Source organism: Nasonia vitripennis, chromosome 1 (assembly GCF_009193385.2).
Source record: "Nasonia vitripennis strain AsymCx chromosome 1, Nvit_psr_1.1, whole genome shotgun sequence".
Classification (NCBI taxonomy): Eukaryota; Metazoa; Arthropoda; class Insecta; order Hymenoptera; family Pteromalidae; genus Nasonia; species Nasonia vitripennis.
Window position 1 is genome coordinate 37,239,110 of NC_045757.1, and position 12,598 is coordinate 37,251,707.

Here is a 12,598-nt window from a genome sequence, read left to right on the forward strand (position 1 = left end):
GGCGTAACGAGCTGCGCTTGAAACGGAGCTTGATTCAATTTACATTCGAGTAATTTTTCATAGATTAATCCTTTCTTTGCATTGTTAGGGTGTTATCGTAAAATGTATGGTTCCTTATATTGTGTCTTTTATTTATATCTTCAAATATTCTATACTTAAGAAACAAAAGTTGTCGCAGCAGCCGTATACATGCGTAATTGTTTAAGAGTTTAAGAGCAAAAAATAACCATGACTAACGTGATTATGTCGTCAAAGATCACTGAAATCGTTAATTGTTGCATAATAGCTATTCTCTTAACTTCTTGAAATTGCAAATGCTAGCAATTACCGCATTGTATCATTCACGGATCTTGATCACAGGATAAAAATAGAAGTGTTACCGAGAAACACTAACGAGAATAGTCAGCTGTTTCTTAAGTTTCCTAATAAAAAAGCTTTCCATCAATCAAGGATTCAGGTGTGAAAAAAGTTTGCAGATGTAACGAATTATACGGCCTCTATACTAGTTGTCGCTTTCAAAATCAATGACGCAAGAAACCCATCAATTTACTTTTTTTTAGTATTACTAGACTATAGTTGAATATTTTTTGTCATTTTAGAAAATGATTAACTTTTGTTTAAAATTACGGATATATTTAAATCAAAAATTGTTTCACAGTGCATTTGAGGTTGCAGTGCCTATCTTTTTACGAATCCACGAACTAACGTGATTGCAACACATCTAGTATCTTATATTTACAAGCAAATACATGCAAGTAGTGCGATAGTCAGCACTAAAAAATCGCACTATCAGTTCACGACACACACATATTATTTATAACAGATAAGACCACAGCTTGTATTCGTGCAGATTATTTTTGCTGGCGCATCATACTTTACAAAGCGCCAACACCAATTTGCATCCTAAATCACAAAAAGTAGCCAATAGCAGCTTTTGTTGGCAAAAAATATTCCGTCGAGACACTGTTCATCGGCAATGCGTATCAGTCGGTTCGCGGACTTTGTGATGTGTGGTTTGCAAAAGTTGAAAAATCGTCGTCGTTTTTGAGTGGTCTTACAAAGTTTAGAAACCATACTGAAAAGATGTTGATGCATCTATTACTATTTATAGTTTTGGCTTTGACAGTTTTCCATTTCTACATTAGATATCGAAGAATTGGAAGACTGGCATCGGCAATCCCGGGACCGTCGCCATATCCATTTATAGGAAATATGCTTTCCTTCGATATTTCCTCACCAGGTAAGTAATAGAGGTGATTTTTGATACTGGAATCAAAGAATCCTATTACTTGAAATGATAACCGCAAAAGTAAGAATTTGTATCATCAGTGATTGGCTTATATTTTCGAAAATCAGTTAACAATGTTTTGCAGTTAAATATTACGTATAGATTTAAAAAAGAGAGATGTATTTTATTTTATTTCAAATTTATCATTAAACAGTTGCAAACTTAACTGGGAAACTGTCATTATGTAGATTTTAAGTGACCTTTCATCTATTTAATAAATATTTATTGCTTCAGGCCAATGTTAATTTTTTTTATAGTTATGATTGCATGTGAAAATGAGCACATACTATTTGTTAAATGGTTTATTTTCATTAGTAAGCATGTGGCTGGTATTGCGCCAACTTTCTAACCAATACTACCCGATTACAAGAGTATGGATGACTACAGAAGCACTATACAGTGTGAGACATCCGGATGATATAGAGGTAAAGTTTATAATAATTTCTTGACACGAAATGAACTAAAATACTCAATTTTATGTTTCATTTGTATCAGATTGCACTCACGAGTAGAAAGACTATAGATAAAGGTTGGGTATACAAGTATTTACATCCTTGGTTGAGAACTGGTCTTTTAACAAGTTCAGGTATGAGTAATCAATTATCATTTATGCGATTCAGAAAACCATTAATTTATGACTTCTGTTTTAACCTAAAGGCGAAAAATGGCGACACAGACGAAAAATTTTAACACCAGCTTTTCATTTTAACATTTTGCGTAAATATATGGATATCACGCAAGAACAGGGCGAAAAACTGATAAAGTTTCTCCAATGCGATGGTAAAGAGTCTGTTCAAAGTCTTATACCATTTTGTTCAAAGTTTACTTTGAACATTATCTGTGGTAATCCTTTTGTAATAAAAATATTCAACAAATAAAATTCTGCAAATCAAGTAACATCGGAAATTGTAATTGCAGAGTCAGCTATGGGTGTTGCTTTAGACTCTTTAGATACGAAAACCATAGAAAAATACAAACAAGCTATTTATAAAATTGGCGAAATCACTGTCTACAGGTGATATAAAATTTACGATACATTCGTAGTCTTATTGTTGTTCATGTTATACAAGGACTAAATTTACTGATAACTATTATTTATGTTGTAGAATGCCTAGGCCATATATACATGACTGGATGTTAAAGCTGGTACCATTTTTACCAATTAATCGACACAGAAAACAAGCTCTTTCTATACTTCATGAATTTACAGCTAAGGTCTTAAAAGAACGTAAAGAATATCACGATCGTACGGGAAACAAATATTTGCAAGGGCTTACCGAAGAAGATAAAGACGGCGACGAAGACGTATACATGGGTAATGAAGTTTATGATGCGTAGGTTATATTATGAAAAAGAAAAATTTTTGATTGTTTGAAACGAAATTATCAGGCTGCAAAAAGAGATTGGCTATGCTTGATTTGCTTTTATCAGCCGAAAAAGACGGTCTGATTGACGACGAAGGAATCAAAGAAGAAGTGGATACATTTACATTTGAGGTACATATTACTATTTTAAAAAATACCTCGAACAGTTTTTATGGTATACTCAGCGATTTTCTTTATCAAGGGTCACGATACGACTGGAATGGCCATGACTTTCATCTTGATGCTGTTAGCAGAAAACAAAAATGCTCAGGTATTTTATGTTTCTAGTCAATTAATTATTTTGTTGTTGCATGATACCCATTTAATTTTTACTGTATCAACAGGATAAAGCTAGAGCCGAAGTAAATGAAATGTTGAAAAAGAACAATGGAATATTGGGTATTGCAGAGGTGCAAGAGCTGCACTATCTTGAACGTTGCATCAAAGAATCTATGAGGCTTTATCCACCTGTGCCGACTATTTTCAGAGACGTATCAGAAGATTTACAATTCAGTAAGATTGATCACGTGCAGTTAAAGTTCAAAGTATACTCCTAATCCAAAAACGTTTTATTGTGTATTGGTTATAGAACATGGATTGATTCCCGGTGGATCTTGTGTCGTCTGTCACTTCTACGATCTCCACAGAGATCCTAACTTTTGGGATGAGCCTGACAAATTTGATCCCGACAGATTTTTACTTGAAAATTCTTCGAAGCGCCATCCATTCGCTTATATACCATTCAGTGCTGGTTCTCGTAATTGCATAGGTAATTTTGATATATACAACTAAAAGTGTACTATAAAAATCATTAAAAACTTACTAACATACAGTACTTGACAAAATTTTCAGGTCAAAAATTTGCTCTTCTTGAATTAAAATCAATACTTGGAAGAATCCTGCAAAATTTTTACTTAGAACCTGTGACTCGATTAGCCGATATAAAGTTAATTGCAGATTTGGTGCTACGACCTTCTGAGCCTGTTCATTTGAAATTTGTGAAAATAGAAAAAAATACGTGATTGCATGAGCTTAAGCATAAACAAAAAGAATCTATTGTCAACTACGCATAGACATTTTCTACAACAAATATAGATGTTGTGCTACTTTCGAAGTTGGTTTATGTTATCTTTCGAATATATGAGACGCTAATTGTTATGTCTATGAAATCTTGTGCGTCCGAGACACTCTGTGTCACTCTGATAACGATAGTAGACAGATATATTAAGAGGTATGTTTATTAACCGAAACGTATCGTATTTATTCAGATTTTGAAGCTTCTTGTGAGCATATAGCAGCGATTTTATTATCAGCAGAGATGTTAAAATTTCAAGTCAAAAATATATTGCTACAAGACCAGTCTTCTGCTATCACAATCTTCTCAACAAAAATCTGTCTCTTGCATCAATTAAAAGCATCTCTATAACTGACACACATAGCCAACACTTCAAAGTGTGTGCGCCGGCTGCAACAACAACCTCGACGAGGCCGCCGAGCGTGCCGTCATAACTGGATTGCGTTCTGCTCGCGGCTCCCCGTGGACACGCGAGCGTTAAATCAATTCCACTTTCCGTTGCGCGAGCGTCCAATAAAGAGCGCCTTCAGCCGACGCTTCTTCCTGGATTCTGTGGCTACGTATACGTACTTTATCGCCCTCGAGAGAGGATAACATACGTGTGCTGCGCTGTTGCCGCCGCTGCAATTTTTATGACTCTCGAGTGCATGCAGTACAGAAGGCGGCTTTCAGGAAAACTGCGTAAGGGGCTCCCTTGTTTGTGAGGAGCATTTACGTTCTGGGAGGAGGTTTCTGCGGATTAACATCTCAGAATAGGTTGATATTATTGAAGGAATTTTTTATTTCTTTAAATGAAAGAATAGTTATTTTTCATACGAAACAAAGTAAAAGATACGTCTTGATTTGCTCGTAACGGAATTAATTAAGTTGTAGTTCAATGTCTCGACTTCGAGTTTGTACCCATATCCAACCTTGTGTCTCCCATCCTCCCGGCAATGTTTTCTGGGTTACATGCGGACATCCCAGCTGGGAATCGAACAGAGATTTTATTATTCGAGTTAATTAACAGTCGCGCGAATCGTAAAAATAATTTTATTGCATTGCAGTACATAGCTTGCAGAATCGTCAAACGTACACACGCCATTCGAGCGAATGGGATTTCGGGACACGCGCGAATGCGACATCCGAATTCGGATTATTTTATGGAATCTCTTACTCTGGTGTGACTCGTAAAAGAGGTTTAAAAGCGGGTCGATGGACTCATGATGGGTTCATGAAATTCTAGAACAGAAGTTTTTGGCACATATTTAGATCCTATTTTTTTCTAAATAAGGAGTAATAATCACAGACCATAATTTGGAATAAAACAGCAGAAACATGGCCATCAACATTAACGGTTATTACTCGAAATGGAATAGGTAGTAAGCATCTCCGAAGCAGTAAATCAAAGAAACAATATCTCCTCTCCTAGAAACATCATGCCAAGGTAAACTTTCCAATACAATAAGCGCACCTAACATCAAATCCATACTTTCTACCCATTAACCCATTGCCACAGCCACATCAGTATCACCTCCCCCTCCTCCATAAATCAAAACAATTTAATTACCACGACTACAAAACCTTTGGCTATGTACACACACTGGAAAATTCTCAGCAATTTACATGCGTGACTCGGCTCCTCGGAAACACTTTGAGCAGAAGTATTTGCATCGCGGGTGTGAGTTTGTACGCACGTGTGGCGATCGGCAAACCGTTGCACAATGGACCAAGAGTTGCACACGAGATCGAGATCGAGATTAACGAGTCGTGGTCTGCATTCCTGGCAAGGGCGAGATGTCGAGAGGTGTTTCCTTGAGAAGAGTATTTTTTCCAGAGCATGCGATTAGGTTTCCGGTGGACTGGTTCCAGCGAGCTTTTGATGGAAAACGATCAGTAGCGTGAAAAGCGTTCTTTCCAAAGCAGAAACTCGATTTTGCAGCTCTTACTTGTAATTACATTAATGATTGATGAAAACTCAAATTCGCGCGAATGGTTGGGGCACGATCGACAATCATAAATTACACGTGTTTAATTACATAAGAAAGTCAGCGCGCAAGAATCTCTAAAGTCAACCGCAGGTTTCGCTTTACGACTGCGAGTGAAAACACACGCGCATTTTATTGTGTACGCAGCCAAACTATTTCTAGAAAATAACGAATCGCCGACATCCGTCGAACTTTCCATTTCGCGGAAAAAACGGCCAATATCATAACCGCGGCGCGTTGGGAGGAAAAAAACAAGAAAATCGAAAACTAACGCCCGCAGCTTACGGTGTGAGAAAGTGCCAAGCAGCCACCGCGCAATTACGCATACTCGAAAAATTCGCAAAATTCCCTGCCGCTATCGACGCGAAATATTCCTTTCTCCAAACAAACGAAGCATCGACGCTTTTTTGTCCTTATCTACAGAGAAAAATAAAATGCGCAGGTTGTAAACTCGCGCGCGGGAAAATTACGTTATCGCGCGTAATTGCAAAGCGCGAGCGAGCTGCTGCCGCGTGACTCATCGCGATATAGAAAAGTGCTGCAGTGGTCTTCGTTTTTCTCTGCAAGGTGCGCGGCGCGAAATTTGAATTTCAAATTTCCCGCGCATCTCGGGAGCGATAATTGCGCGGGGAAATAGAAGCACTGGGATCGGCAACGTGCACGCGGAGGCGATTGATTTGATGTTCTCGTTTTTTGTTGGCTAGAATGTCGATTCCAGACTCGGGTGCAGCTGCAGGAAAAGTTTCGGGGCCTTACGAAACGACGAAGAATTGTCTGTTGGTAACTAATGAACACACGTCAATCGATTGAAAAAGGTAACATTGTGGACCAAATAATTTTAGCTCGAGTAAACTTTTAGAATTACGTCGTGTATAGTTTGCACGAAGCTTTATCTTCGCAAGTCAGCAATTGCAAAATCCCAGCGATCCCTATAGGCATAAAAATGTCGTTACACTAGCGCACAACAACCGAGTTACACTGGCCATAACCTATATTTGATTAACGCAAAAAGCGCGCGTTTAGCCGGCGATTTTGCCGACCGAATTGCACCATTACCGGCACCGTGTAATTATTTAGTTATCATGCCAACCGCGAATTAACGTCTACTCTCTCGCGCGCGCGCGGCTCTGCTATAAGATTCCAGTCTAAACGACTGCTCGCCACATGCACGGATAGTATAACGCGAAAAAAAGTAAGAGGGCCTTATCCGAGTGTGGGAAAGACAAACGAAACGGGGAACAACAAAAGTCCGCTTTTAATTACCGGTTGTGGGCCAAAATCAGAAGGGCCACTTGACGTGCGTATTGCTCCGGGTTATGCTCTAATAACAAAGGTATTCCAGGCTCGTGGTTCGCGCGATAACGATATAAGAAGAATTCTTCGGCCACTCTGCGCGCTTTATCCGAAAAAAAAAATGATTTTAGAAAGCGCGAGGCTCGATGAAAAAAATTCCTGAATAAATATCCCAAAGTTCGAGCAGCGTAAAAACTGACGCGGGTAACGACCCTCGTATAGACGCTTATAAAACGCTGAAAAAGCGAACTCGACGGCAACAAAAAAGTATCCACGCGTAGCCCGCGGAAAATCCAGCGAGACGCGCGCACTCGCTCGTAATTTCCGCTTCGTGCGATTAGAAAATTTCTCGACGCTTATCGGCACCGATTCGGCCAAATAAAAGGGTGCATACAGCGTTCCATGAGGAAAGGTACCGTTATGTGCGTGTACAGCCTGGGGGACTGATTGCGGTTCGTATCGCTTATTAAAATCAATTTCTTATCGCAGCGCGCGCGAGTTGACGATTTGCAAGTTGGACGCCGTAGTTGAGCTTGTTCTAGTCACGGGGTAGAGGATACGGGGGAGATTATGTGGAGCGAAGAAATATTAAGTTCTCTGTGTGCACGGATAGATAATTATTTTTTGAACATTTCAGCTTGTCGGGGCAGATACGAGCTCCGTTGTTTATTGGCAACATTAAATTAACATGTGTATCGAGGGTTTTTACAAATACTGTCCAAGAATGTTGTATCGTTCATTGGAAAACGCGCTTTCCACTATTAATAAAGTAACGGTCGCTGGACGCAAAAATAAAAGCGCTCTCCAATGTTGCTCGACAACATTTCCGAAGAAAAATCGAGATACGGCAGCGCAAGCCGATGATTATCTTCCCTCGGATAAATCAGAAACGGTTTAATCGTTCCTAAACGCTGCTCGACTCGGCTCCCAACCTACCGCAAAGGATCTCGAAAAAATCGCACTCTCGGCAAACTTCCCTGCGCATATTTACAAGCGCACCATCTCCTTCCAAGACGCACATCGCGTCTCGAGCACGCCAACGGAATACGTATAGGTAGAGGAGCGAAGAATGCGCGGCGCACAATGGCCGCGACTGTACGTGTCCCTTGGCGCCGCGCTTACGTTGCGCGCGCTGAGTTATATCGTGTGCAGGAGCAGCGTGGGCGCGCGCGTCTGCTTTCCATTTTTTTTCTCCTCCTCGCGTTTCGTTTTAACGGGACCGGCGCGGCAGAAACACGCCCGCGAGTGTCGGGAGAGAGGTGGTGTGTTATGCGGGCTTTACGAAGCTGAGACCTGGAAGTGCGTTCTTTTGGCGCGGTCAGCTGGTTTGGAGGAAGTTTATGATGTTCTGGGGAAATCCGAACGACTGAGAATGCGAAAATTGTATGGGACTTACTGATCGCCGACTGAAAAGCGCCAGATTACTCACCTGAAACAGAAAGAAGGAAAAAATCGTTAAAGACACATCACTGAAGCAAATAAAAGGCCTGAAACAATAGAGCATCGGCACCTGGCACCGCCATCGCTTTCATCAATCAGCGCGTCTCTCCGTCGTTTTCACCTCTAAAAACCGTGAAAATCCCATTCACAACGCTTTTCCAAATCCCAATCTCTCCTCGCCGAGGCACAGAGCTCGGCGGCGACGAGCTAATAACGCATAAATTCCATCGAATCAAGCTCTCAGCGTACACACGGCGAAAAGACTAGACGCGCGCGATAGCATCTCGCTGAAACGATCAGCGAACCGAACGACTGGAGGATCGACCGGTTAACCGCGAGGCGAACTGTTTATTGGCAGCTGCGCGTGATAGACACGTCAAATCTAAGCTTATTAGTTCTCCCTGTTCTTCGGGTCGTTGTGCAGAGCCGTCAGGTACTGGCTCTCTATGGCGTGTGTATGCATAGAAAGTCGCGCCCCGAGGCGTTCCAGCTGTGCATCTCATTTGCGCGCGATTATTGGCACTTGCGGCGCGGCGGACGAGAAACGCGCGCACTAGCGGGAGGATAGTTTCGTAACGCGGCTGGCATTGTGCGAAGTGTGAAAGTAATTTGATTGAAAAAAAAACGAGCGATGCGTGCGGAGTGTGATGGCTTTGAGTCCGGTGAATGAGGCGTTAGAAAAAAAGTTTTTCAAAAGCGGCTTTCAATGCGCTGTGTCGGCTTGGAAGAAAGCTTTCGAGACTAGGATTGATTGCGCGGTGAGGTTTTTATCGAAGGTTTGAAAGATTCGTCGTACGAAATCCAGAAACCATGTAGCTAACAAACGCAAACGCGGCGTTCGCGAGGATTAGAAACTCCCAACGTGCCAGTGAAATTGCACTGATTTCGATATTTCAAAAGGCATCACGCTTCGTCTGAAAAAACGTCTAGAATACACGATGCTCAGTTATGCGCGTGTAAACAATGAGATTGTTTGGAAACCGTTTCCACATACTTTCGCGTACAGCCGTTTCAGAGATACAAAATTAAAAAACGTGATTCCGCTGAAAAAAAAAACGCGCGCACGTCACCGATAAATTATCTCACCCTTTCGCGCAGCGTCGGCAAGTCCAAATCCGTCACCGGCGCGAAGTACTCCCCGGAGTCAGCAGCTCCCACAGAGCCGCAACCTATCCGGCACACGGCAATTTCAAGGCCAGAGCAGCCGGCCGTGCGACGGGACTCGTGGCAACGACCTTGCAGAAGCTCTCCTCTTGCGCCTGATATTACGTCCTAAGCGGGCGCAGGCGCAGGCGCATCCTGTTTATTCGCCCGATCCCACGCGCCACGACTCACGGCATAAATCGAAGCTCATACACATAGGCGTGTAACGTATATATATATATATATATATATATATATAGCTCTCCTCTACTTGGCTTGGCTTTACGTACATCCGCGGAGAGATGCTCGCTCGAGCGTGAACAGATAATCCGGCTCCTCGTGCTCTTATTCTTTTGTCCCTTTCCAGCTCTCTTCCGATGGAGATCGAGGGGAGACGCACGACGCTTCTGTTGCGCCCAGCTGCAGCGCTAGGCTTTAATTGGATGCTTAATTGCGAGGGTAATGGGCCGTATAGTGTCGCGCGCGCGGATGAAAGTGGCCGCGGGATTTCTCTCGGCGGCAGATCAGGTTTTCGCGGGTTTCCTGGTCTACGGAAATTTTTTCGACTTTTTATCGAATACTTGGGGGAAAATATTACGGTTTCGTCGCATCGAGCTACGTTCTCGGAGTCGCGATTTTCTTGGATATGCGACCGTTGTAGGCTTCGTAATGCGAAACGGAGGCGAGATCAGTAATTAAAAACCATGACGGGACACTATGCGATTGAGAAACGATTATTTTGAAAGAGACCTCGCGCCTGTATACGCACCGAAAGTAAACAATGCCCTCCGCGCACGGAAAACGAATAGCTTTTCCCTCGCTCGCGACTCACGCATCCTCTCGCCGATGCAGGACCTAAAAAAGGACATGCCAGCGTGTAGCTCTCCTCTTGGAAAACAATGCCCGAGACCGAAACTAAACTTTCAATTGTGTACCCAGAGAAAGAGCGAGAGAGAGGTGTCTCCCTCCCCTCCTGCATACAGAGCGAGAAATTGCAGCCGTTTAAATTTGCAGACAAATGAATGGCAGTGAAAATGGCGACAAGTGCAGCAGCAGCCGGTCCGTGAGAATGGAGAACCCGTTGCGCACACGCGTCACGCAAAAGGGGAGAGATCGAGCGGTGACATTGTGCTGCTGACTGGCTGGCTGGCGCTTTTTTCCTGAGCCGTGCAGCGCCAAGGGAAAATCGAAAGCTGGCAAGCGCGCGCGAATTCTATCGAAAGTCGATTATCATAATCGGAGTGGATTTGGTGCGAGCGACGGGTCTATGCGTGAGCCGCAGGATTGATTTTGTATTGATGAGATGCGTCCTCGGCGCTGCATCGATCGAAGCTTGAGTGGAGAATTGGAAGAGAAATGCCGGCGGGTGATTTGTTTGCGCTCTCTTCGACGGTGGACGCTGCAATGAAATAACTTTGCATTCGTTTTAAGAGTATAACTAATAGTTCAAAGTACAGCTTCTCCGGGCAAAGTCATTTAATAATATGTGCATTTAGCGAAAGAAAGCGAAAACTTGGCAGACGAATCGCGAGATCGCGTATAAAAAATAGTCGATGAAAGTCTCGATAAGTCGGTAGATATAGCCGATTCGACAAAAATTTCAGAACGAATTCTTTTTCGACAGCAAAAGTTTCGCACGATTTTTGAATAATTCCGGTGCGCGCGTGGACCCTGTGGAGAATGTGTGTTAAGATTTAAATTTCGTTTCGCTGGCGCGCTGTGCCGGAAGATTTATGCGGATTTAATTAAGCGTCTTAGCATCGAGCGCTCGTTTATAATTTTCGACCAGTTCTCTCGCGGACACTTGGCCGTGGTACGGTTGGTCGGTCGAACAGGTGATCGTGTTCATTCACGTCGCTTTCATCGATATCCCCTTTCATTTTTACGCGCGAAAATAGCAAAACCAACAAAACTAATCGATCCGCTACGAGCTACAGAACTTTATTTGCATACGCAGTTCCTCGAGCTTTCCTTTCGCAAATCCTCAAAAATTTTACTTTCGAAAATGTTTAATCTTCCGTCCAAAAATTAATCACCTCCATCAGGAGTCTCTGAAAATTTATTCAACGCCGCATCTCATTGTCTCGGATTCGCAGGATACAAATATCACCTGTGCACACAGCGTATAAAAGTCGCGCAGTAAAGCGCCTCGAGGTGAGAAAAGAGGAGCCCCCGCGCGGGAGTCCGTCGATAAAACTCGAATTACATCGGCTCGTGAAACTCTCGGATCCTCATTACACTATCGCCTCGCTCGCCTATTTCGCCGCTTTGCGAAATCAAAGTGAAATGGCGAGTTCACAATTGCGCGCCGCTGTGCTCGCTTCCGAGTTTTATGGCGAAAAAACGACGGCCGAATAATGAGAGCAGTGCCGCGAGGTTATATGGGTGTATATAGGAGATGGCAGTTGAAAAAAGAGGGAAGGAGGGCAATTAGCGAAATGGCTTTTGGTTTTTGCGTTTCCGCGAGCTGGACGCGCGGCCATTGTTTTCAAGTGTTACGCTCGGAAGTTCGGGATGCGCGAGCTACGATAATTCGTCTTTAATTAGAGCAGTAACTCTGGCAAGTTTTTAGAAAATGTTCGAGATACGCAAATCCGGAGCTGTTTAGAATGGTAGCGACAATGCATCGTGTCGAGCACACGCAAACAAACGAGTCGCAACTTTCACCACCTCTCGCTAAATTCAACTCATTCCGATCCCAATTAATGGGGCGTAACTGGCTCAAGAATATCACTCATCTGCCGCAAAGAATACACCTTTTCCCGGAGAAACACACGACATCCGAATCCAGTCGAGCGCATAAATCACACCCGAATCGGGACTTACCAGAAACTCGTGTGCACATTCCTCCTCTTCCCGCGGCGTTTTCCCCCGGGCGCGAAATAATTACGGTGAAAAGCTCGCGTCGTCGCATTCCCGAACGCTCATTAAGATTCCTCGGACGTCGCGTCGCGTCCCCTTATTGTATGCACCTACCTATTTACATCGTCGATTGAAGGCGCACATAACACACACTGAGACACACAGC

The 12,598-nt window shown here is 43.0% G+C and overlaps 2 protein-coding genes across 17 annotated transcripts in view; one reads left to right on the forward strand and one right to left on the reverse strand.

The window, feature by feature from the left end:
- The window catches only part of LOC100123943 (protein cordon-bleu), an 89,882-nt gene that overhangs the window by 41,760 nt on the left and 35,524 nt on the right, over positions 1 to 12,598 (reverse strand). The gene's annotated exons all lie outside the window — the stretch shown is intronic.
- Positions 839 to 4,010, forward strand: CYP4AB23 (cytochrome P450 4AB23). The gene is given in 11 exon segments (NM_001172461.1): positions 839 to 1,240; positions 1,604 to 1,713; positions 1,784 to 1,874; positions 1,946 to 2,131; positions 2,207 to 2,303; positions 2,395 to 2,603; positions 2,678 to 2,784; positions 2,855 to 2,923; positions 2,997 to 3,165; positions 3,242 to 3,421; positions 3,505 to 4,010. Coding segments are annotated over 11 exon segments (1,545 nt in total). The 5' UTR covers positions 839 to 1,083; the 3' UTR covers positions 3,675 to 4,010.